The sequence below is a fragment of the Pseudorca crassidens genome, chromosome 1 (genome assembly GCF_039906515.1).
Source record: "Pseudorca crassidens isolate mPseCra1 chromosome 1, mPseCra1.hap1, whole genome shotgun sequence".
NCBI lineage: Eukaryota > Metazoa > Chordata > Mammalia > Artiodactyla > Delphinidae > Pseudorca > Pseudorca crassidens.
Genome location: NC_090296.1, coordinates 191,840,098 through 191,867,054, shown reverse-complemented (window position 1 = coordinate 191,867,054; position 26,957 = coordinate 191,840,098). Strand labels below are relative to the sequence as shown.

The window sequence follows — 26,957 nt, the reverse complement described above, 5'->3', positions numbered from 1 at the left end:
TACCTTGGACGAATCACCTGTCCTGTTTCCTCACTTGTACAAGACGCACATTGATCGAGGCTCTCCGTCCCTTGTACAGTCTTCCGCTCACCGTTGTCCGTCCAGGTTGGGCCCCAACGTGCCAGGGCAGTGCTCTGAAGTAGAGCGTGTGGTTAAGAGCAGCAACACTGAGGCACAGTGGATTGGAATTCCAGCTCTGCTGGCCATCAGCTGTGTGGCCCTGGCCAAGTTGTTTAACCTCTCTGTACCATAGTTTGCTCAACTGTGAGATGGGGATAATAACAGTATCAATACCTAGTGCTGTTATGAAGAGTGTGTTTATCAGTCAGAGAAGCAGAACCAGTAGGATGTGTGTGTGTGCGTGTGTGTGTGTGTGTGTGTGAGAGAGAGAGAGAGAGAAAGGGAGAGAGATTTTACAGTATTGGCTTATGCACTTGAAGAGGCTGCAAGTTCAAAATCTGCAGTGGCCCAGCAGACTGGAGACCCAGAGAAGAGTTGATGTTGCAGTTTGAATCCGAAGGGCCACGTGCTGGCAGAATTTCCTCTTCCTTGGAGGAGGTCAGCCTTTGCTTGAGGCCTTCAACTGATTGGATGAGGCCCACCTACAGGAAGCGTAATCTGCTTTACTCAGTCTACGGATTTAATTGTTAATCTCATCTTTAAAATACCTTCACAGCAACCTCCAGGCGCGTTTGATCAAGTATCTGGGTGCTGTGACCTAGCCAAGTTGACACATCAAATTAAGCACCCCAAGGAATAAATGAGTTAATATTTGTAAGAAGCTCAGTTCAGTGCCTGGTACATGGTACACCCAAAGAGTTTATTCAGGGAACAAAGGTCTCCCCTCCTCTGCAGAAGGGTTTCTCAAACTGTGACCTCTAAACCACTTTCCCAGATTCCCGTTAGCCCAGATCGCTTTTTTTTTTTTTTTTTGCGGTACGCGGGCCTCTCACTGTTGCGGCATCTCCCGTTGCGGAGCACAGGCTCCGGACGCGCAGGCTCAGCGGCCATGGCTCACGGGCCCAGCTGCTCCGCGGCATGTGGGATCTTCCTGGACCGGGGCCCGCCTCCCTCGGCCCTGTGACTCAGTGTCCCTGGGGTCCTCGTCTCCTGTCATATGGGCTCTGCCCCACGCCCAGCTCCTGACTTCCTTTACATGCAGTCGCTGGGACATCCACCTGCCTCTCACACTCCCAAAGCCACCCCGTGCAACCACGTCTGCTCTCTGATCTGTGTTCCTGACTGTCCGTTAGGCCTCCATCTTCGGATGTCCTGCAGGAAACTCAGATTCACGTGCTTGACACGGACCCACTGACTCGCTTCACTTCAACCCCTACCCCTGTTCATTTCTGTGTGTTTCCTCTCTTGGTTAAGGGTGCCATCCACCAGACCATCCAAGTAGAAACCCCCGACTTATCCCCCATTTACTCTTTTGCTTCACCTCCCTGCCCCACCGGCAGCCACGTCTGCTCCCTTGCAAGGTCATGTTGATGTCAAATCAGCGTTTCTCCAACCTACCTTCTCCTCTCCTTCTCTGGTTACCTCTGTCTGGGTGCAGACTCTTCCCTGTTTTCTGGCCAATTCCTGCAGCCGTCTGCCTGTCTTCCTCTCTCCTTCCCTCCACCAGGACTTCTGGGTTGCTGCTTGGGCTGTCTTTCAGAAGCACAGACCCCTTTCCCACATGAGAACATCTCAGAGGTACTCGTCGTGAGGCTGTCCACGCTCGTTGGCACGGCACACAGATCTCTGCAGAGCTGGTCCCTGCCTAGCTCCCCAGCTCACTCCCAGCCTCTGTTCCCTGCACACCCTCCATCACTCCCACACCAAACCGTTTGCCGTTCCCTGGATGCGCCTGGGTCTCCCTCATCACTTGTCACATTGTGTGAGCAGGACCTTTCCTCTGAAATCCCTTTCTCCATGTGCTGGACAGTAGTTTGGTTTCTCTCGAGCATGTTGTCCATTCAGCAGCGGCACTAGAAGTCTGTGAAGACATGGCCTTGCAGTGTCTCAGTTATTATCTGTGTCCTCACTGAGTCTTCCTCATCTTTGAGTCTTCATGATCACACACAGTCCCTGGCAGTTGCTAGGTGTCTAAGCAGAATGTTTGCTAAATGATTGAATCAGATGGGGAGCTTTTATGTGTTCTAAGATTCAAGGCGGTTTAAGATATTACAATGTAACACTGGTACTTAGAGGCGGTTTAAGATATTACAATGTAACACTGGTACTTAGAGAATAGACATGTGGACACAGTGGGGGAAGGGAGGGTGGGATGAACTGGGAGATGGGGATTGACATATACATACTACCGTGCGTTAAGATAGATAGCCAGTGGGAACATGTTATAAAACATAGGAAGCTCAGCTCCGTGCTCTGTAATGACCTAGATGGGTGGAATGGGGGGAGGGGGTGGGAGGGAAGTCCAAGAGGGAGGGGATATATGTGTACCTGTAGCTGATTCACTTCATTGTACAGCAGAAACTAACACAACATTGTAAAGCAATTATACTCCAATTAAAAAAAAAAGATGACTCTATACACAGAATTTACCTTTACATATCTGTGTATATATATGTTTAATGAAAGAATGGTGCTTTGAGCACTTGTCTAGAGAGACAGCAGTTATATTGGATTTTCTCCATCCTGGAGCTTCCAACCCTGCTGCTATGATTCTACTCCTTCCTGCCTCTTCATTTTTGAATGTATATAGTTGAATATAGATAAATAAGGCTGGGGTATAAAAGGCTGTATTCCTAATACAGTGATGCTTTCACTAGAGAGTCGTACACAGATATGTCATAACAATATGGCACAGGTCTAGAGAAGCAGCATCCTTGCTCTCATTGGTTTATTTTGTATACAGCTCACAAACAACAAAAGTTTATATAAAAAAATTTTTTTTGATATCTATGGCCGACTGAATAATGCCCCCCCTGAATATCTCCACATCATAATCCCTGGACCCTGTGAATATGACCTTATATGATAGAGGGACTTTGCAGACGTGATTCAGTTATGAATCTTGAGATGGGGAAATTCTCTCGGATTATCCTCGTGGGCCCACTGTAATCACAACGGTCTGTATAAGCAGGGTGCAGGAGGAATCAGAATCAGAGGAGATGGCAATGTAATGACGGAAGCAGCAATTGGAAGGATGCACTTTGAAAATGGAGGAAGGGGCCACAAGCAAAGGAACAGAGGCAGCCTTGAGAAGCTGAAAAAGGCACAGAAATGGATTCTTCATTCAGAGTCTCCAGAAAGAACCAGCCCTACTGATACCCTGACTTCAGCCCAGTGAAACTGATTTCAGACTGCTGACCTCTAGAGCAATAACGGAATAAATTTGTGTTGTTTTAAGCCCCTAAGTTTGTGGTAATTTATCACAGGCGCAAAAGGAAATTAATATACTATAGAAGTCAGTGAAAACAAAGAAATGTGCAGTGTTATAAAGACTCTGAAATATAAGTTATCCAATTTTCTACTTCCTCTCTGGAAATAATCCCCGTGGCATTATTCCTTTTGTCATTGAGAATCTCCATTGTGTCGTTGATCTCTTCCCACTTAAATGGTCTTTTTTAACTTAGCATCTACAGTGAAAAATGTAACTGCCAATTCCTGGCTCTAACAGATTGTATGTGTGCAGAGAAAAGCCAACATTTGGATAGTCATTCAGAAACGATCAAATGAATTAAAATATGTTTTCTGAAAACTTTAAGATTGGATGGACATTTCAAAGAAACCATATGTTCTTTAACTCACTAAACTCAGTAGAAGCCTACATATTTCATAAGGGGTTTTCTGTTATGTGTAATCAATAATATCATTATTCAGGTAGAAATTAAATTATTGCAGTTAAATGAAAAGTTCCAAGAGTGTATTATAAGATCAGAAAAAAAAATAGGAACACATCTTAAGCACATAGCACTCACTGTTTACTAATTATCTGCTATTTATGATTAAGTCAAATATGATAATCACTTCTAACCAGTTTAGCACTTTAATTATCTACTTTTGAGGTATATCAAAGTAATTGCAATTTCAAAATGTTTAACAGCCAGAAATAGCAATTCATGAATCCATTAAGAATTTTTCGTCTAATTAAGTATCGCCAAACTATGGCCTGAAAGCTAAGAATGGTTTTTACATTTTTATTTATTTATTTTATATATTTTGATTGATTGATTGATTGACTGATTTATGGCTGCATTGGGTCTTTGTTGCTGTGCGCGGGCTTTCTCTAGTTGCGTGAGTGGGAGCCACCCTTCGTTGCAGTGTGCGGGCTTCTCACTGTGGTGGCTTCTCTTGTTGCAGAGCACAGGCTCTAGGCATGCGGGCTTCAGTAGTTGTGGCACGCGGGCTCAGTAGTTGTGGCTTGCGGGCTCTAGAGCACAGGCTCAGTAGTTGTGGCTCACGGGCTTAGTTGCTACGCACCATGTGGGATCTTCCTGGACCAGGGATCGAACCCGTGTCCCCTGCGTTGGCAGGCAGATTCTTAACCACTGCAACACCAGGGAAGTCTGGTTTTTGCATTTTTAAATGTTTGAAGAAAGAATCAAAAGAAGAAGAGTATCTCATGACACATGAAAGTTAGATGAAAAGTAAGCATCCCTGAATCAATTTTTATTGGGTGCTGTGGACTGAATGTTTGTATTCCCCCCCCACAAAATTTGCATGTTGACATCCTAACCCCCAAAGCCATTAGTATTTGGAGGTTGGGCCTTTGGAGTTGATGAGGTGATGAGGGTGGAGGTCTCTTGAATGGGATTAGTGCCCTTATAACAGGGGCCCCAGAGAACTTTCTCCCGCCTTCCACATGTGAGGACACAGCAAGAAGGCATCATCCGTGAATCAATGATACAGGCTCTCTGTGGACACTGAATCAACCGGCACCTTGATCTTGGACTTCCCATCCTCCAGAACTGTGAGAAATGAATTTCTGTTGCTTGTAAGCCACCCAGTTTATTTTATTACAGCAACCCAAATGGAATAAGACATGGGAACCCAACCGTGCCTGTTGGTTCATTTGTGGTCTGTGAGTGTTTTTCCTACACCAGCAGAGTTTGAATAATTGCAGCAGAGAGTGTATGTTCTCGCAAACTGAAAAATATTTGCTACCTGGACTATTACAGAACATGTTTGTGACCCTCTGATCTGAGATACATTCAACAGGGAAGCTCTTACTAAAATGCAAGTGTATTCTCCATCTGCAGGGCCGAACAGCGTGCCTGATTCAGTCACAGTCTCTCTGTACTGTTATCCAGGCAGCCTTCCAGCATTTGGCCCCGAGGGACAGCTGATGCTCAGTGATAACACCTTGGTTATAGGGCACGATTTCAAACTCTTAAAGAAAAATGAAATTCTTTTTAAGTTCCATGGGACTTCTATTTGAAAAATAAATCCACATTTTAATGCTAACTCAAATACTTTCATTCCTGACTGCTGGATAACTGAAAGTTTACTCATGAGAGAAATGTAGAGGTACTTCTTTTCTTTTTTCTTTTTAGATTTCACATATCTGTGATATCATATGGTATTTGTCTTTCTCCGTTTGGCTTTCTTCACTTAGTGTGATAATCTCTGGGTCCATCCATGTTGCCGCAAATGGCGTTATTTCATTCCTTTTTTATGGCTGAGTAATAGTCCATTGTGTGTGTGTATATATGTATGTATGTGTGTATATATGTATGTATGTATATATATACACACGCACATATATGTGTATATATATATATATACATACATATATATATATATATATATATATAAAAATACACACACACTACATCTTCTTTATCCATCCCTCTGTTGATGGACATTTAGGTTGTTCCCATGTCTTGGCTATTGTGAATAGTGCTGCAGTGAACATAGGGTGCATGTATCTTTCTGAATTACAGTTTTCTCAGGATATATGCCCAGGAGTGGGATTGCTGGGTCATATGGCAACTCTATCTATATTTAGTTTTTTGAGGACCCTCCATACTGTTCTCCATAGTGACTGTATCAATTTATATTCCCACCAGCAGTGCAGGAGGGTTCCCTTTTCTCCACACCCTCTCCAGCACCATTAGAGAGGATCAGTATTTGGTGCTATCATTTATCACAGTTTTCTTTTTCTTTTTTTTTTTAACGGCCACAGTTGTCTTTTTTTTGGGGGGGTGGGGGGAACAGGCAAAGAATTTCCCATTATAATAATGAGCATCTCTATATTTTAACCCACGTGTTCATCCGAGGGTGACCTAATAGATTAACAGTCTCCTAGAACGTAAGTAAAGTTGGATTTTGTTTCGTGTGTTACAGCGGTATGAACTGGCTGATTATGGTATGCACTCTCAGAAAAATGATTTTTTTAAGAAGCCTGACTTGCACATATTAGAATCGAAACTTTTGCCACATTTATGGGCAATGCTGATTTTGCTGACGCTACCGTGTTAAAATGCCACTGGATTTATGGTGCGAGGGAGGCCTCTGTTTAGTGAGTGTAAGTCTTTTCCTTTGAGGAATTACCAGATTTTTTAACCTAGATCTTCTAAAGGTGCTGTCTCTTTTGAAAAGTTGTACAGTGCCAGTGCCTGGGGCCTGGGTGTCCAGGCGTGTCTGAGGGGGTGGGATAAAGTGACCTTATCGGTCACGTTCAGGGGCCAGTGTAACCTTTGAAAGAAGCATCTCTCCTCCCCTAGTCTGGCAGGTGCAGTTTTGTGGGTCATGGTGAATGCACCTTAGCTGAGGCTTTCTGGACAGTACGAGATGGCGTGTCAGCTCAGCTTCACAGGCATTTACTCTCTTCAGCCTGTAACTGGGACAACAGATGGCTGTCCATGTCCTGGGTGGTGCCCTGGGGAATGGTCACTTATGAATAAGCAAACCAGGTCAGTGGTTTGAATTGAAAGTGACTGACTGACCTTGAGTGGCAGAGAAATCACGATTTAAGATCCTCTATGCAATAAGTTTCTGCTGTTTCACAATAAGTTATGTGGCTTGAAGACTCTCATTCTAATGAGGTGACAGAAATAAAAGCAGATTCCAAGTGAAGCTACATTGCAGGATCCAGTTTTAACTGCCTTCCCAGAATGCAGCCTGCAGAGTGGTGTGCGTTGCTATAGAAATGGTGGTTACTGAACCAGCTTCTTATCACGTATGGTGCACACGTATCGGGCCCTCAGCAATACCCGCTCATAATTGGCCTGTAGTGGATTCATCTCTGCATAGGTGATGAGCATTACTGCTGATGCTGTGCTCACTGAACTAGTCCTTTTAGGTAAGTCATGGCCAGCCTGCCCTTGAAGGTGGAGCTTGATTTAAAATACAGATCTAAGATTTTGTTCCATTTCATTGTTTTTCGGGGGGAGAAAGGGATGGGAGTTCTTAAAGCACTAAATTCTGTTTGTCACTTTAAGAAAATGAAAATAGTATTACTGGTGTGTCTTTTTCTCTCTCATGAGCCATGCGTCTTACATAGGAGGTGACATATTGCCATGCAGAGGTGTAGTGATTGAATTACAAGAATGAACTGTAGTGCATCGGGTGGGCAAAAGTTGGAACAAAAGAAGGGAGTTCATGTTTCTAACAGTTCAGTATGTATTTACATGTGTGATGTTAATTGTAGAACCATGTGTATCATCTTTATAATTTTTTTTTCAAAAAGAACAGACTCAATAGTTAATGGAATCAAACAAAGAAGGAAGCAGACTTACCTGTCAAAGTACAATGTCAGTATATCCTTGAGAAAGATGATCTGAAATGGATCTTCTGAGGATGAAGATGATTTGTTAGAAACAAAGAAAGAATTCTCAGGAAGAGTCTCTATGTTCCCAGATGTTAAAATTGCCCATAAAAGTGAATTGGGCTTCCTTTAGATATAGGAGGGGAGAAAAAGATAATGTACCTGCAAAAGAAAGCTGACTGAAGTGATGTAACAAATCAAAAAGAACCCTGAAGGTGTAGGACTTAATTTGGATAAACGATACCGGTCCGGCGAAAACTTTGGCCACAGATCTTGACTGCCAGGTGGCCAACAAACTGTGATCTGTTTTTCAGACACAGATTGGTGTCTTTTGACCACTCCGGACCATCAGCATCACAGTTGGGATATTCCACCCCTGCTGACCAAGTGGAACGGAGTCCGGCCACGGAACATGTGGGCTGTCCGTGGGGAGACCGAGTGCAGAATGATCTCAGAACATGGACATTTGTTTTCTGATGTTGCCTAGCAACTCAAAAAACACTGTCTAACACCAGTCCATTCCTAAAAATTGTTAAGCCTTTTGTGTTTGTAGCCATACGCCCCAACAGCAACAAAAAAGAGAATTTTTAGAAAACAACACCATCGCATTAGGTATATTGTGGCCATGGTTCAGGGCCGCTTTTGTTTTGAAACCTATTCTTAGAGACTTAATTTTTCTAAAGGATCCTTTTATATAGAATGAGAACTTCCCATGCTTGAGTTGCACAGAAACAGTTTTTGGAAAGCGTAACAAATGATGGTCGCCCGCTTTGCGGCCTTAGAGTGTATAGATCCACGTTCCTCCTAAAAGAAAATGTCTCATGTTATAGTCAGCCCTTAATTACCACTTACGGAATATTCACTTTGTGGATTATCTGTGGCAAGTGTGTATCCTCCAGTGACTTGCCCACCACCTGGAAGCCTCAGAGCTGCCTTGCTTTGCTACCACGTGGCCTGGATTTTAAGCACTGCATCTAACATGCTCGTTCTAAGATCAGCCTGGGTGAAAAATAACTAGGAAGGCAAAGCTGCCACATCATTTATTTTAAAACCAAATATTTTATAAATGTCTCCTGTTTTCAGTGATCTCCACTGGCATGGGTAATTAAAAGGTAAAATTATCTTTGATTTGAATATTGCACTGGTTGTACAGCATTTGGCAGGAGTGTATAGAACACAGGTAGCCTGTAGCCCAGCAACTGAGACAGCTTGGACATGAACAATGGCTCCTCTGGATCTTGAGCAAGCCCTTTAGCCTCTCAGGGCCTCAGTTTTCTCATCTATAAAATGGGCATAATAATAGCTATCATCCCCATCTCATAGAACTGTCGAGACTGGAGAGCCCTTACAGTGGTGCCTGGCACTGGGGAAAGTGCTCTCTAAATGTTAGCCCTTATTATAATCATCACTGCCCTTATACAGCCCATATGTAGTTTGTGCATTTTGGGTAAAGCGTGTTATAAGCAAGACAGACAAGTACAGTGAAGTCTTGGTGTCTTTAAATGGAATTTCCAGTCTCAGCGAAGGCTGCTTTGTGGCTGGTATGCCTGGACATCCAGTCTAATTGGTTGGTACTCTTGTTCTACTAGTTGTCCCATATTTTGAATGTCATTGCTGTCTCCCTGTTTCTAAATGACTCAAAGTTCAGAATAGGTGTTGCCTTTTAATTTGACTTGAGATAATGTACGTAAAGCACCTAGCGCGTTGCCAGGCACGTATTAAGTTCTTAATATCGTGGTTCTTTTTACCCCTTCTCTTGAATCACCCCTTTAAAATTATTTGCCTAAACACACATGCACATGCATACACAGAACACACACATCGAACCAACCCAGCCCACATAGAATGTGCTGCGTTAGAGGTTTCTGCAGAAGCGTGCTTGCTGGCTCTCATTATGACCCGCAGTGGAGTTGTACATGGCAGCCCCGCCATTTCACATGGTGGGCAGTTTGAAATACGCCTATATTGAAGGGGAAGAAAAATAGGAGCGTTTGGGGAAAGCCTTTTTTTGTCTACCCATTCTCAGCTGAGCTTATTCATTAGCAAAACAGGTGTGACCATAAACCAACATTTTTCATCACTGTGCTCAAAGCAGCCCTAGAGGTTGGGGGACTACATTCTTTCTTAATCAGAAAGAAGCCGAAATTCAGCACAGGGAAGTACCTGGCACACATGTACAGTATGCTGGGAAGGGAGAAGGGGAGACACAAAACATGGTTTCCTTCAGACTTCAAATCCTCTTCCTGTTCTAGAATCTCCGATTTTGGTGCATTCCTGCTTCTGTGCCAAGACTTAATGTGGCTTAATAGAATGATGGACTGGATCTGGGTTTACAAAACAACAATCCATTCCCAGATGTTTTGTTTGGCCCATACAGTCGATTTAGGGGCATTTATTTGTTTGTTGTGTTTTAATTTACTGTCAACATTTAAATATTGAAAGATTTCCTGAGGAATTCTGTTCTTGGCTTCTCTTTTTCTTTGTTTTTCTTTTTTGCGGTACGTGGGCCTCTCACTGTTGTGGCCTCTCCCGTTGTGGAGCACAGGCTCCGGACGCACAGGCTCAGCGGCCATGGCTCACGGGCCCAGCCGCTCCGCGGCATGTGGGATCTTCCCGGACCGGGGCACGAACCCTGCCCCGGCAGGTGGACTCTCAACCACTGCGCCACCAGGGATTGGCTTCTCTTTTTAAAAGTTGAACAATTCGTTCATTACAGCAGATAGATAGTAAACATCTTCTTTGTGCCAGATTCTACTCTGTCCTAGCCTCTTGGGATAAAGCAATTACAAAACAAGCCAGGGAAGGTCCCTGTAATTATGAAGTCTTTGTTCCAAATGGAGGAGACAGACAATGCACCAGTTTATTACTTCATTGGCATGAGTGCTATAAGACAGATAAGCAGGGTGATGTCGGGGAGAATGGTTGGCTGGTCAGAGCCTATGGAGGAGTGATACTTGAGCTGAGATCCCAGAGATACCTCTGAGTCTAACATGGGAATGTCTTGGGGGGCAGCACATTCTGGGCAGAAAAAAAATGGTCAACGCAAAGGTCTTAAGATTGGAACCAATTTGTCCACAACCACAGCAGCCAGTTCACTGAGAGGCACTGCCCCTTCAAGCATCTGGAACAAACTCAGATAAGTAAGTGTTTGTCAGCTCCCTGTCGGTAATCTGACAAGTGACTAGATTATTTCTGGAATATATTAGAAATATTTCTGAAGTTGCTTCAAGTACTGGCCACCCAGTTGGTGTACCCCGGAAACATTGTGGGAAATGGTCTTAGGGTTTTCTGAAAGGGTCGCCACACGCCACAAAAGTGCAAACCATCTAGAGCTTTGCTACTCAACGAGTGGTCTGTGGACGGGGAGATTGTTCCAACTGCAGGATCTCATGCTTTGCTCCAGACCCACTGGATCAGAATGTGCATTTTAACAAGATCTCCACTGCCACAAGCTCTTGAACAAGCACTGGTTGAGAGCATCTGACCGCATCTGTCCAGATGTTTGTCGCCTTCTCTGTTCCGCCACCCTTCGTTTTGAGCAGGTTTTCTAAATGCTGGGGATTTGTGGCTGTGCCTCCCAGAGTCCTGGTCTGGGTCCCCCACCCCGTCCCATCTGACATGTAATTGCAGGATGGATGTTGGATTTAGTGGGTAATGAACAAAATTTCTCTCCATATGGGCTTAATTAGCCAGTTCTCCGATGCTGCTTTCTGGAAATTTATACATACCTATCATAAATTCAAAATTCTCTCATTAAATTTTATTAATGCTATTATGCATGCTGATACTTTTGGCCACCTATTTAAGGCATACGCTTTCTCTAGCTCTGCCAGAAGCGTTATGGTTTCCCATTACTGCTCTCTCCTAAAATTTGTTTCAGTAAGTCTTGTGATCGCTCAGCTAAAGCTGAAAGGGAAAAAAAAAAAATCAGTCACTTAGATTAAATTTATTTTTAAGAATCCATTCCTCAAAATTTACCCTAAAAATACCCAGGGAACATGTTGTAGCTGAATACAGATGCATTTCTTGTTTTAATTTCTAATAATTGATTATATCTGTGATTTTATGCTTTGAACAGAAGGTCATTGGTTGTAGTGTGTTGCCCTTAATTTTATTCTTGTTTAAACGGGTCCTGAAATGTACTTGCCGGAAGCTACAGGAATGCAACCATCTGTACAGGACTTTCACTCTTCAGTTCCATTGCTTTTAACAAGCATGGTTAGGTAATTGACCACCAGGTAAACACTTTGCAGTGTAATTAACAAGGAATGTATCCTCCTCACAGACTTCATGAAAAAATAATTCCAAAAAAGGGAACATAACTATTCAAAGGCATAGACTTTAATTTGGGAAAAAAAGAAGGCTACTCCACAATGTCATAAAAATTGACACTGTCGCTGTTTCTGCTCTACTGATTAATGTGACTTAAGGGCGGATGGACTTTTCTGGGTGATCTCGTCCCACTAAAGTTTTGTTAAAGCATGTGATAAAAGAGGCTCAGACCTTGACACTGCTAATCGTACATCTGGTAGAAAAATATAGTAGAGGTTATAGCTTAAGATAATGCAGATGGTAATCCTGGGAAATAAGTCTGTGCTGGTTTCTAGAGAAATCCAGCATATTCCGGAAGCTGGGGAACCCCTATGATTATAAGTAGCAATAATAGTAATAACTGTTCGCTGTGGATCTGAGCGGTACATACCCCTTAAGAGGACTGCCCTCAAATGAACTAATGCCCCCGCCATCCTGATCATTCAGCAAGAGTCACCACAGCCCAAGCGAGGAGACAGTCATTGGCCAAAACCAACAGCTGAAGGGCAGGACAGCAGAGGTTCCTACTGTCCAAATTCACGCGTGTGTCATGCATATATGTCTCACCTCTCGCCATGAACGTTCTCAAGTAGTTCACAGTGAACCATTAAGTCGTAGGAAGAGACATGGCTCTATTTCACAGAGTGAATATTCACCTTTTAATTGATAGAACTTTTTTGAGATGGGTTTTCTGCGTGGCTGTGGCATTTCTTCATGTCCCAGCGTACAGGCCTAGTAGAACTCACTGCAGCCTCTTTCAGGAAAAATACATCAGTTAGGATATGTTAGCTGCACAGGGTAGCAGAATCCCCAACTACAAGTGCTTAAATGATGAGACCATTTATTTATGTGACAAAGGAAGTGTGAAGCAGCCATCCCCCAGCTGGGCCATCCTCTGCGTGTCCTTGGGTCACACAGCTGGAAAGTGGCAAAGCTGGGATTCACATGCGGGGTTATCTTAGGCCAGGCAAGTCATCTATGCACTCATTCGGCCCTTGATCATACTGGACTTTTATCTGCCCGGTGTCCTGAGGTGTGGCATGGTCACAAGTCCCGGTATAAGAGCAGTGACTTCTTTCTCTGTATATTGGCGAAGGTGCAAGATGCCAGCTTCAATGTGTAAAAGGGCAGGTTTTCACTTATAGTTTCCTTTTCAAAATCAGTAGTGCTCATCCTAACAGGGTTTTTCTGCTTGTTACCAAATGCTGAGATGAGCTCGTGCAGCTGATAAAATAGGGGCTTCTGGGCAGAATAAGTGAGCCAGGCAGAAAAAGCAAGGCAAATCTGATCCGTATCAGTTGTATTCTAATTAGACATTATATTTTTGGCCCTTTTTCATATTTTAGAGTTCTTTTCCCTTTCAATAGACATTTGTTTAAATTTTGAACTCAGTGTTCTTTATATTTTGCAAATAAAAGCTGCTTTCATTCCTGCTCGGTAACCAAGCAAGAAAACGGCACCCTTGGTGATCGCTAAGAGACTCCATCAGATCTTACAGACGAGCATAAGGCGTGTCTTTTCCAGCCTGTCAATTATTGTGTGTAATACTCATTGCAGTTAAATGTAGCTTCCAAGTTAAAATCTTGTGGTGCTTTATACACACAACGAACCTTGCCAGCAGAATACATAACTAACACGCTTTCAAAAGATGAGGGCAGGGGCTTCCCTGGTGGTCCAGTGGTAGAGAATCCGCCTTACAATGCAGGGGACGCGGGTTCGATCCCTGGTTAGGGAACTAAGATCCCACATGCTGTGCGGCAACTAAGCCCACGTGCCACAACTACTAAGCTCGAGAGCCTCAACTAGAGAGCCTACGTGCCGCAAACTACAGAGCCCACGCGCCTTGGAGCCTGCGCACCACAGCTAGAGAAGAGAAAACCTGTACGCCACAACTACAGAGAATCCTGCGCCGCAGCAAAAGATCCTGCATGCCTCAACAAAGATCTCGCGTGCTGCAACTAAGACCCAAGACAGCCAAAAATAAAATAAATGAGTAATAAACAAATCTTTAAAAAAATAATAATTAAAAAAAAAAAGATGAGGACGGTTTTTCAACAAAGTATTTCTCCTTGAAAAATCTTTCCATTGTGCAGGGTTTCACTCTAGAGAATAAGAATTCAGACAAAAACCTATCTGAGGAGGACTTCTCAAAAAGAATAAGAAAACAAATAATCCTGGAGAAATATTAAAATGAGGGTATCAAAAACCAGTTAAGGGCTTCCCTGGTGGCACAGTGGTTGAGAGTCCGCCTGACGATGCAGGGGACACAGGTTCGTGCCCTGGTCCGGGAAGATCCCACATGCCGTGGAGCGGCTGGGCCCGTGAGCCATGGTCGCTGAGCCTGTGCTCCGCAACGGGAGAGGCCACAAGAGAGGCCCGCGTACCGCAAAAAAAAAAAGAAAAGAAAAAAATAAAACCTATCTGAGGATGTGTGTTGAAGAAACTTGGATTTAGCATATCTCTGTTCCACGTCTGGATTTGTCTCTCATGTGGCTGCCTGTGGAGTTTATTCTAGATGCAGTCTTTGCAGGTGGGTTATCTAGTCCCCAGTAGTAGGTGCCCCTGGTGGGGAGTTGGGGGTCATTGGTGGTGAGGAAGCAGAGCTGATAACAGAACCGCTGATAACAGTGTGTAGGAAGGGTGGGGGAGGGGAGGGAAGGGGAGGGGGGAGGAGCGAGGAAAACACATTTGTGTTAGGTCCCCTCAGTAGGGACCTAAGCACATCAGTATTTTAGGACCAGCATCAGTTGATCATAATCATGACCCTGTATTATCATGAAAAACATCAAAATTATATTCAACTTTATAAGGCAGGAGTAAATGATACTTTTTAGAATTACAGAAAATTGCCTTTTCAAACTTTGGCAAATAAGACCCAAGTTCTGTAGAAGAATAGCTTCCAAACCGTGTTCAGGAGATGTCTTGGGGGTTGTGCCGGGGGGGGGGGGGCGGTTCTCGTCACTTGTTTGCAGAGAAGCTTGTCTTTTTTTTTTTTAATTTTTTAAAAAATAAATTTATTTGTTTATTTTTGGCTGTATTGGGTCTTCATTGCTGCGTGCGGGCTTTCTCTAGTTGCAGCCAGCAGGGGACTCCTCGTTGCGGTGCGCGGGCTTCTCATTGCGGTGGCTTCTCTTGTTGCGGAGCATGGGCTCTAGAGCGCAGGCTCAGTAGTTGTGGCTCACGGGCTTAGTTGCTCCGTAGCATGTGGGATCTTCCTGGACCAGGGCTGGAACCCCTGTCCCCTGCATTGGCAGGCGGATTCCCAACCACTGCACCACCAGGGAAGTCCCGAGAAGCTTGTCCTTTATCTGTTTTATATATTAATTTCTTAATATAAAGGTTCCATTAAAGAGAAAGAGTTCAAATGCTTTGAAAGCTGATGATCTAGAAATTTCAGTACTGCGGAATTCATCCCTCGGTGATGCTAGAGGGATCGCTCTCCTACCTTCACACACATAAGAGTCCCAGTAATGGACGCAGCACGGGGCTCCATCAGCACAGAGACGCACACGGCCGCCAGCCCGCCTGCTCCTGGCACACCCGCTTTACAGCCAGCCACCCTCCCTGGGCAGTGGCCGCCGTTAATGAAGGTGGCAGCCTGGCTGGGCTGGCGTTGTGGAGCACAAGGAAGCATGGCACCCTCCTCCTACCTGCACACCTTCACCAGGTGACCCACCTTGAGACCTGCCTGGACGGCCCGCTTGCGAAGAGCCCCGGGGAGTCGGCAGGAAGCCCCGTTATGCTGTTATGAGCTCAGCAGCTGCCCTAATGTCCGGACCACAGGGGAGACAAGCTTATTGACCCTGGCAGCCCTACCAGCAGCTGTGATGACCAAGGGGTGTTCAGAGGCTGGCCCCACCCGGGAGGGAGGGGAACAAGCCAGTGGCCTTGCACTTGGAATTTTCTAAGCAGGAGCAACCCAGGTCTTCCCACAGAGATGGAAGGGACCCGCTCCTGGTACCCTGTCCGCGGGTCTGGCGGTCATATAACCTGCTCAACAAAAGAGACTCTCCAGAGGTCTGTTTGTCCGGCTGTCCGGTCACCAGTGACCATTCCCGGCGCTGGCTCTCCAGCCATGAGCACAAGAATCTCCTACGAGTGCGGAGGTTCCTCAGGTGGGAAAACAGCCTCACACCACAGCATCAGGATTTCAGAAATGAGAAGCATATGTTTCTAGTACACAATTCATTAATTCTTGTGTTCCCTGTAGCTAATTTCCTACACAGAAAGCTTGGAAATGGCTTTTGCCAATAACAACGTGATTGCCGAATCCCAAGACAGCGCTGCCCTTTATTCATTGTACACATGTATGTTTCACAGAAAACTTAGGCTGAAATAGATGCCTCTTTCCCAGCTGGCTTTGTTCCCTCTGGTCTGAAAGAGTAGAATCCCAAGCTTAACTGCATTTCCTGCCAGCCACACCCACCTTTGCACAGGAGGTCATCTGATATTATTCGAGGGGAAATGGGGAGTTTGCACGTCTGGCTTTCACCCTCAAGTACTGTCACGTTCCCACGCCACGGATGTGTCTGGGTGTTGAGAAGACAAAGGGAACATAGGATGAGGGTTAGCAACTTCGGCGAGGTATGCTTTGGAAAACGGGTGATGTAGTGACACGTGCCCTGGGGTCGCCGAGACCTGGAAGGTCCCTGCGCGCAGGAGGGACTCAGGATGGACACAGGATGTGACTTGAATCTTGAAGGGTGGGTAGATTTTTGGAAGAGAGGAAAAGCATGTGAGGTTGGAATAACAGTTGAGGGCAAAGTCACAGCCTCTGGTAAAAGTGTGTGTTGTGAGGACCAACCTGGGAAGAACTGGGGGTGGGGGCGGGTGGCCTTCCATTGCTAATGGCGCCGGAAGCCCTGCCCAGACGTCCCCAGTCTCTGTCCCTCCCGTTCCCCGGGCCAGTAACTTACCATGCCTCTGTGCATGCTATTCCCTCTTTTTTCTCTCTGCTCCTGGCCACCCTCCACCCCGGTGACAGTCCTGCCTGTTCACCGGAGCCCAGCTCGTCTCAGCCTTCCCTGCCCACCGCAAGAGGCACTCGTTCTTACTGAGCTCCCAAAGCAGCTTGTACTGCGCCTTTCCCTGGCTCTTCTGGCTCCCACAAGCATCACAGGCTGGACTTGCGGGCCTGTTAGCTGGGGGCGGGGTGTGTGTGTCCGTCCACCCTTTAGGCTTGTTCCCAGTGTAACTGGGAGGTGTTTTAAAAGTCCCTTTCCAGGGCTTCCCTGGTGGCGCAGTGGTTGAGAGTCCGCCTGCCGATGCAGGGGACCCGGGTTCGTGCCCCGGTCCGGGAAGATCCCACGTGCCGCAGAGCGGCTGGGCCCGTGAGCCATGGCCGCTGAGCCTGCGCGTCCGGAGCCTGTGTTCCGCAACGGGAGAGGCCACAACAGTGAGAGGCCCGCGTACAGGTTAAAAAAAAAAAAAAAAAAGCCCGTTTCCAGTTGGCTGTGTCGTAGAAAGCCAAGGCGACTTAGCCATCCAGGTAGGTGGCTCGCCCTTGAGTGAGCGCTCAGGGCTCTGAGCTTCCAGCTGTTTTCCTCTGGTCGCCTTTAGCCTAACCTAATCCGCTCCACTTGAAGAGCAGTGACTCAAGAGGGAAACTGCAAACCAAAGAGTGCAGGCGGCTTCCTGGCTGATAGGAGATCCTGGCAGGGCCACTCCTGTGGGAGCGCGTGTGGGAGTGGGGTCGGGTGTGTAAGTCATGAGCTAAACAGCATGGGGTCCCCGAGGGGAAAACCGGAAGTGGTGGCAAACCATCCGTTCGCTGCCTTCAGGCGAGCTTTCTGACCCGACGCAGAACCACGTTAGCCGCCTGTGTCACATGCTCCCTGTTTCCATGTTCTCAGCAGCCCTGTGGAGTGAGTGATGCTCGGAGTGGCTGGACCACCTCTGGGTTGATGCTCTTCAGCACGTGAATCTGAAGTGAGCCTCCTCATCCTCACTTTGGAAACCTTCCAGCGTATATTCTCGTCTCACTTGACTTGAAATCCTCTGGGGCCATGATTCAGCCTGTTGCAGGGGGCAGTCAGACTACGCAGGGCACCCGCTGACGCCTGGCCTCTTCCCATCTTCCTTCTTTGTTCACCTTCTGTCTTCGAGGATGAGGAGGGGGAGGAGGGGGAGGGGAGGAGATGGAGGAGGAAGAGGGGGAGGAGATGGAGGGGGAGGGGAGGAGGGCTGTGGGAGGCGTTGCTGGGGCACCTTTCCACCCCGTACATCTGAATGTTGCTATGGCAACTGATAGGCCCTAGGAAGTCTGCCAGGTGTTGCTTCTTTTCTCAGGAGGGAAAGAAAACTGCTCTTGCCACGTCGGTGAGGTGTATACCTAGGAAAGGTAGGGATTTGGAGACTGGAAGGTGGAATATTGGGTGCACAGCTGGCGCATTTAGTCCCGGAGGGGACAGGATTCCACATGCAGCCATTTCAGGGGGTGGGTGATCATAGGAGGAACCCCGTGTGAGAGACCCGTGTCTCCGGGCTGGTGGGGACCTAGCCAGCAATCCCCCTTGCTCCCCGGCTCTCAAAGCAAGGTTCTCTGCAGGTGAGACAGGTGACAGCCAGGCAGCCTTGGGCGACCGGCTCCTGGAAACCTTACAAAGTAAAAAAGTTCTCAAACGCTGGCAGGTTTCGTAGGAGATGCGGCAGGGCAGAGTGGAAGAAATAGCACCGGCCTTGAGGCCAGACACACAGAGAGACCTAGTCTGCCCCTGCTCTGCCCTCTACCCCTGGGAGGCCTCGGAAGAGTTCCGTGTCTCACCAGTGTCCAGTGTCTAAAAGGGGAAAATAAGTCCTCCTCTGTAGGGTCGCTGTGAGAACCGTAGATAGCTTGTATAGGAAGCACATTGCTGCGACGGGCCAGCACACAGAGGTGCTCACTACTGTGAGATACTAGTTACAGTAGTGACTGAAGACAGCCCTAACTAGTATCTCACAGTAGTGACTGAAGACAGCCCTGACCTGGACGTACTCCATGTCTCCCAGCATCAGAACCAACTAGAAGCTTCTTAAAATACTCACCTAAGCTAGTCTTATGGGTTGGAATTTGCAAAGATAGGACCAAGGAATCGATATACTTTTTTTAAACTTCCCGAAGCATATATGGAATCTAAAAAAGGTTCTGAAGTACCTAGGGGCAGGACAGGAATAAAGACGCAGACGTAGAGAATGGACTTGAGGCCACGGGGAAGGGGAAGGGTAAGCTGGGACGAAGTGAGAGAGTGGCATGGACATATATACACTACCAAACGTAAAATAGGTAGTGGGAAGCAGCCGCATAGCACAGGGAGATCAGCTCGGTGCTTTGTGTCCACCTAGAGGGGTGGGATAAGGAGGGTGGGAGGGAGACGCAAGAGGGAGGGATATGGGGATATATGTATACGTACAGCTGATTCACTTTGTTATAAGGCAGAAACTAACACACCATTGTAAAGCAATTATACTCCAATAAAGATGTTAAAAAAAAAAAAAAAAAACTTCCCCAAGCAACTCTGATGTCACCAGTCTGCGATTCCAGAGAGGAAATCCGTTTATTTGCTTGAGGATGAAGACTATAAACAGAGCTGGAGTTTCCCCTCTTCTTTCTCGTCCCACCAGCCCTTTTCATGCTACCTTTATTCTGCTTCTAAACCCCTAAGGCTTCCGGAGGAGATGGGACATGATGGTGGAGGAGTAAACTCCAAAAGCTTCTGCTAAAAGTATCTGCATTTGGAAGCAGGAACGTGTGATAAAGTGGCTGAAAGTCATTTAATCAGGAAGAAAAACAAGTTCGACTCTTTCCTGAAAGCGAAATGCAGTCCCTCCGTGAGAGCTGGACCCTTTTGGCTCTCTGATGGGTTCTAAACACGACACCGAAGGTGACTTGTACAATGAGCTTAAGCCTTAAATAGGAGTTTAGCGTGCATGTGGCTGAAGTTTTTTTCTGCATCCCACAGGAACGTGGCTGAAGAGTGGTCTCGGCCTCGTGCACCAGGAAGGCAGCCAGCTGACGTGGACATACATCGCCCCTCAGTTGGGGTACTGGGTGGCAGCCATGTCTCCTCCCAACCCAGGTAACAGGACCCCCGAAATCTGCAGTGATGGGAACCGATTCCTTTGAGGGTTCAGGCTAAGTGTGCTTTTGAAAGCGATGTCAGCAGGGAGATCAGATCTTCCTTAAATATGGTTGAAAGTGTGAAAAAGCAAATGAGGAGTCAAAGGTTTTTCCTGGGGGTTGGGGGAGTTCTGGTTGGAACTCTCCCATCCAGGATAAGAATCATGCATAGAAAATAGCCTTGTCTCGAATCTCTGTTTTGCTCAGACAGCTGCCGTAGGGAATTCTTAATCTAAAGCCCACAGAGGCGGGTCAGACCTCCTCCCTAATTTCTGAAACAGCTGTGGCCTGGTGCAAGAGAACATGTAGTATAAGGCAATCACTAGAGGGACCAGCAGAAAGTCACCATTGGAGGCTTCTTGGGGCAAAACCCTTGATCGGGCATTTCTGAAAGGCTTAAAAGGAAGCCTGTTTTATATCTAAAAGAATACTCATCTCCACTTAGGATACATGAATTAACTCATGTTTTTCACTGAAGTTTAATTTCACAAATATTTTGACTAAAAGTTTGGGTTTTTTTTTAACCGAACCATGCTGATTTATCCCTAGGAGTATTCTAGAATTGCTTTTTTCAAAATAGTCACCTTAGGAGAAGTCTTTGCAGTGGATGGCTTCCAGGACTCAAAATGCCTTTAGAACCTTTTTCCCCTGGACTGTCATCATTAGAGAAACTCTTCATAGGTGGCCAATCTTTTTGCCCAGAGGGTCTCTTTGATTTTTCTTAGACACATCTAAAAGTCACCCACCTCCAAGGCTGGTGAATAAAGTAGGTAATTGAGCTAGGTCAACATGTGCTGTGATTAAAAGTTGTCTCGTCAATTAACCATGAAGGCAGTTTCAAAATGGGAGTCCAAAATACTTTACCAATGGAATCATCACTGGGATGAACACTTAGACTCCCAAAGTAACTAATTTGATGGAGGCCAACCCTAGATGGGTGTTGAAAAGTCAGTTACATTTACTTGATAGTCCAGTCCTGGGAAAATGTACACTTCACATCTGGGTTATAAAACTATGCGTTTCCCTTTACCGTATGGTTCTTGTAGCCACGTAGGCATGAACCAGCTACAGAAATGCCTCAGTCTCCAAATCTGAAATATCTAGAATATGATTATGAGTAAGGTAAGAAAGAAAAAAAAGTCCTTAAGTACCAAAGTAGAGACCACAAAGCCCGTGCATTAAAGTTAACTTTTATTTTAGATCTATTTCAAAGAACCATGGCGATCGGTGTTCCTATCATGCGACAGATTAATAGATACTTTTGTAAAGAGGGGAAGAAGAACTGCTAGATGTAGGTCGACCCAAGCTTCCTGAGAGCAGTGAAGGAAGAGACAAAAAGCCATAAAAAGCACACATAGTACAGCCCTGACGGCATTTAACGTAGAAATGTGTATATTGGTAACCACACAGCCGTCACTTATATTAAAACAAATTACAGTGATGCTGTGCTTTTGTGAGCCCAAAACCAACAAGAAAATAGAGTTTTCTCTTTCATTCTCTGGTTAAGAAGGAAATGAAGTATGACTGTGAAGTTTGTCAAGATTTCCACTGGCAGAAGTTAAAATAATAGCATTTTAAGTACTTAAAAGGACCAAGCTTCAGTTATTTGGAAATGATTTTTATGTGTACCCCAGATTTCTTGGTGACCCCTGCCAAGGCATTACATATGTCTGTGGGGTTGTCTCTGTGTCAAAAAAAAGAAAAAAAAAAGTTTCTCTGAACAATTAAGGCGGTAGGTAGTTGTCAGTAATTTTTCCAAAAAAAAAAAGTTTCTCTGAACAATTAAGGTGGTAGATAGTTGTCAGTAATTTTTCCAACTTTTGTAAATATTCACCCTCACCCCGTTGAAATGATTTGTAATTGGGAGAGAATGATGTCATCTTTTGAACTTAAGTAATGTCACTATTTTCAAAAATCTAAAAGTCTCCTTGGATTTATCTAGCTTTTAAGAGATTTTTGAAGAAATCTGTCCCTTCGAATATAAAAAATCAATTAAGAAATGGGTGTTTATGGTGTTTAGTAATCATAACCTTGCTCCTCTGACATAATGTACGATCTAACCACATTCCTTCCTTCCCATCTTTTGGAGCACTGCCAAGATACCTGGACACCAATAGGTGCCCCAATATTGTAATTTGGGGAAGTTTTCGTTATTGCTGTCAATCCATTGTTAGCAACATTAAGATAGATTCTTACTACTATTGAACATAAGGAGTAAGTTAAACTACCTCTTGGGATTCTAATGTAAATTAAATCCCAATTTAATTTAATGGATTCTAATGGATTTTAATGTAGATTAAAAAGAAAATATGTTTACCTCTGATCACCTTGTCTGTAAGTTCTGGAAAGGTCTGTTGCCACATCAGGTTAGCCATTTTGAACAGATACTAGAGAGAAAGATGTTATTTTTTAAAAACAGGAGGCATTTTAGAAACCCTTGATACCCCTGTAATAAGCTGTGGATTATTTTTTTTAAGTCATAGAAATTTATTTCATACATTTCAACTGATTCATTTAGGCCAAGGGTTTAGGCCAATGATTACACAGTAATCATTGCCCAGGGAAAGTGAGAATCAAATTTCATGACTTTTTTTTTTTTCTTCTGCAGTATCATAAAATCCCCAGGTCTTCAGGCCATGTCTCTGAATGGATGAGTCCCCCTCATTATATGATCGTGCATCTAGTTTTCTTTTATTAAAAGATCACATATTTAGAATGATGAAAATGGTACCCAATGCTAAGGAAGGACCCTGGACACTGCACACAGAATTTGAGTACTCAGAGTGCTCTAGTGATGTTTGGGTTAATCCCTTTTCACTGAGGGAAGTGACGGTGATGCTGCAGGCACACCATCTAAAGGGTGTCTGCATCCGGCCGCCGCTCCACACCCCAGCCAATAAGAGCAAGGAAAACATCACGCTCTCAGTTCATCTCCCCTCTTTTTATTGAAAGGTTTTCACAAATCTCAAATGCCCTTTTCTGACTTTTTAGGTCCCGTTGTCACACAGGACATCGCCACGTATCACACGGTGTTTCTTTTGGCCATCTTGGGAGGAATGGCTTTCATTCTTTTGGTTTTGCTGTGTCTCCTTTTATATTATTGCAGGTAAAGTTTTACCATTGAGGCACTGTCTTTTTTAATTTGGAATTTCTTGCGCAAGCATTGATATCGAGGTCCTTTTCTGAGTCGAGGTCCTTTTTTTCTCATGAAAAAGTACCTAAGAACTGAACATCTGTCACGTAAGTTGCAAACAGTGGGAGGCACACTGTAAAATGTTTCTTAGAAGGGCGGTCACAAAAAAATAAGTTGTCATGATTCGTTCAGAATAGTCCTACATGGTAATGAAGAGATGATATTCTCAAGGACACAGCAGAACTGTTCTTATTTTGATGCCTCATCTGATCGACTTGCAAGAAGGTTTATCGTCGACTCTGCTTTTGAATGGATAACTTGGATGTACTTGGGGTAAAATCTGCGACCCTCAGAATCAAACTAGGGCTGAGGGTGCGGGGTGAGAAGGCTTCTGGCTGCCAATTCATTGTGTTGTCTTGTTTCTTCCTGTGGGAATTGAGAATTAGGTTTCGACTTGAACCTTCACTGTTCTGAGAATCTTTAATCTTGGGGTTTGTATCTTTGATCGCAGGCGGAAGTGCTTGAAACCCCGCCAGCACCATAGAAAACTGCAACTTCCTGCCACCCTGGAGAGTACCAAAAGGGATCAGTCAACTTCCATGTCACACATCAACCTGCTGTTTTCTCGGCGGGAATCAGAATTCCCTGGCCCGCTCTCCGTCACCAGCCAGGGCCGCCCCCCCGACGCCCCGGGCTCAAAGGAGCTGATGAGCGGAGTCCATTTAGAGATGATGTCTTCCAGCGGGGAGGTGGACATGCACACGCCCATGCTGAAGCTCTCCTACAGCACCTCGCAGGAGTTCAGCTCTCGGGAGGAACTCCTGTCTCACAAGGAGGAGGATAAAAGCCAAATCTCCTTTGACAACCTGACACCGAGTGGGACGTTGGGAAAAGACTACTGTAAGTCGGTGGAGATGTTCCCCTTAAAGTCCAGGAAGTCTGTGGAAAGGGAAGGCTATGAGTCCCCCGGCAACAGTGACTACAGGAGGAATTACAATGCCATGCTCTCGCAGCCTTTATTTGAAAAGCAAGACAGAGACGGGCAGGCCTCCGTGACCCACATTTCCACAGGAAGTAAGCTCACCATTCAGGAACACATGTACCCCGCGCCTTCATCTCCGGAGAAAGACCAGCTGATGGAACGCAGACCTACTGAATGTATGATGTCGCGATCAGTAGACCACCTGGAGAGACCTACCTCTTTCCCGCGGCCCGGCCAGCTGATCTGCTGCAGTTCCGTGGACCAGGTCAATGACAGCGTTTACAGGAAAGTATTACCCGCCTTGGTCATCCCAGCTCATTACATGAAACTCCCAGGGGACCATTCGTATGTGGGCCAGCCCCTGGTCGTCCCAGCCGACCAGCAGCTCGAGATCGAAAGACTGCAGGCCGAGCTCTCCAGCCCTCATGCGGGGATCTTCCCACACGCCTCCTCACAGATCCAGGCCCAGCCCTTATCTTGCCAGGCTATCTCGCAGCAGCACCTACAGGACGCGGGCACCCGGGAGTGGACCCCACAGAATGCATCCATGTCCGAGTCCCTCTCCATCCCGGCATCCCTGAACGACGCAGCCTTGGCTCAGATGAACAGCGAGGTCCAGCTACTGACCGAAAAGGCGCTGTTGGAACTTGGGGGTGGGAAGCCCCTTCCCCACCCTCGGGCCTGGTTCGTGTCCCTGGACGGCCGGTCCAATGCACACGTCAGACATTCCTACATTGATCTCCAAAGAGCTGGGAGGAACGGAAGCAATGATGCCAGTTTGGATTCTGGCGTGGATATGAATGAACCCAAATCTGCCCGAAAGGGAAGAGGAGACCCCTTGTCTCTGCCGCAGAACCGCCCACCGGTCCAGGAGCATGCGCAGAAAGAGCCGCGGGCCGCGGACAGCTCGGCCTACACGCAGCTCGTGTACCTGGACGACATGGACCAGAGCGGCAGCGAGGGTGGCACCGCGGTCGGGACGCCCGAGGACAGTGCCCTGCGGTGCCTGCTGGACGGCTCCAGCCGGAGAAGCGGCGGCCAGCTGCCCAGCCTGCAGGAGGAGACGACGAAACGAACCTCGGACGTCCCCCCGGCGCCATCGGCCAGTCCCGACAAGAGGCGATCCGCTCAGGAGGACGAGGACGACGAAGACGACGACGACGACCAGGGCGAAGGCAAGAAGAGCCCGTGGCAGAAACGGGAGGAGCGACCCCTGATGGCGTTCAACATCAAATGAGCGGCCCCGAGCCGCCCAACAGGGGGACTAGAATCCAGTTGCCAAAAATTCTTTCTTACGGAAGCGCTGACCTGTTTGCGGAGGAAGTGGAACCACGTCCACAGTGGGAAGTGGACTTTTTTCTGCAATTACCGTTTGCTGTCAAAGTGTTTGCAAGTAAAGTTCTTACTCAGAAGAAAGAATGCGTCGCCTCCAGGGAGATGGCCGAACGGAGTGTCAGAATGTCCGCGTCGTTCCCCGTACTTGATGTGTCCACCCCCGAGGACACCAAAAAACCACACTTGATGTCGCTGAGTTCTGATGATAACCTCAGTGCTCCCGCAGATTCTGGGAACAGATGAAACTCTTTTTGCATTGCTTGAATCAATTCTATCACAATAATGCTCCTGTGAAGTTATTATTGAGAAATTAGCTTGGCACTTAGTGTCTGGAGGTATGCATTATCTCAAAGGAAAACTATGCATCGCTGCTTCGTGGTCTTACTTTGCTTAGATTGTTGCTTTGGCTAGGTTTCGTTTCCGATTTGCTTTTGTTAAACACACACACACACACACACACACACACACACAATTTGGTTGTAAGGAATCTATTCCTTCGTTTTCGCCTGTGGTTTATTTCGGTATCTCCTTTCAGGAACTTCTGAGTGTCACCTCTGAACATCCAAGCCTCTTAATGAAATCGTACTGAAGTTTTTATCAGCTGCCAGTCCTTCACTTCTGGTCCCATTAACTCCAAGTGCCTTTTTTACAGTGACAACAGACAGTCCCTTACTTGGCTTTTTTTTTCGTTTGTTTTTCTTAACTTCTTTCATTGAACTGCCTGGATTTTATAAAGTTATGAAACGATCCCCCTTTTCTTTCAACTGCATGCCGCCAAGTGCCCATTCGTGCTCCGAATTCTCATTTCAGCTCAGTGTATTCTGTCGTTCTCACGTGTGACGTGGATTCTGTTTAGCTAAGCTAGCCTAGAGGACACTTTAGCGATCCCCTTCCCTCCGCCATCCTTTTGGCCACTAGGCACCATTATGGTTTTATTGGCTGTTTGTATATATGGTTACGTATTAACTCTGGAATCCTATGGGCTGAGCTTGCTTACCAAACACAGAGTATGGGCTGAGCAAGAAGACTGAATGTGACTATTAAACAAATCTTATGTACTATCCAAAAGTGCCAGAATGATTCTTCTGTGCATTCTCCTTAAAGAGCTGCTTGGTTATCCAAAAATGAAAACTCAGAATAAACTCTTAAACAGAAACCTGTCTTGTGGTCCTTTTCATTCATTCTGAGCCATAATTGGTTTTAGAGTCGCCATTAAGAATGCTCTCTTCATCCCTTGGCAGTCTGGAAGGCCAGTTGTTGGATTTATATTCAAAGGCTAACACATGGTGGGGGGAGGGATACATTGGGAGATTGGGATTGACATATACACACTGCTATAGATAAAATAGGTAACTAATAATGCCCTACTCTATAGCACAGG

General features: G+C 45.9%; 1 protein-coding gene across 3 annotated transcripts in view; it reads left to right on the top strand.

Moving 5' to 3' along the window:
- Positions 1-26,732, top strand: part of FAM171A1 (family with sequence similarity 171 member A1) — a 164,266-nt gene extending 137,534 nt beyond the window's left edge. For all 3 annotated transcript variants that reach the window (XM_067703964.1, XM_067703959.1, XM_067703970.1), the window contains exons 6-8: positions 19,969-20,085; positions 23,118-23,232; positions 23,771-26,732. In XM_067703964.1, the coding sequence (XP_067560065.1) occupies positions 19,969-20,085; positions 23,118-23,232; positions 23,771-25,478 (1,940 nt within the window). In that variant the 3' untranslated portion in view covers positions 25,479-26,732. The remainder of the gene's footprint in view (positions 1-19,968; positions 20,086-23,117; positions 23,233-23,770) is intronic.
- Positions 26,733-26,957: the final 225 nt, after the last annotated feature.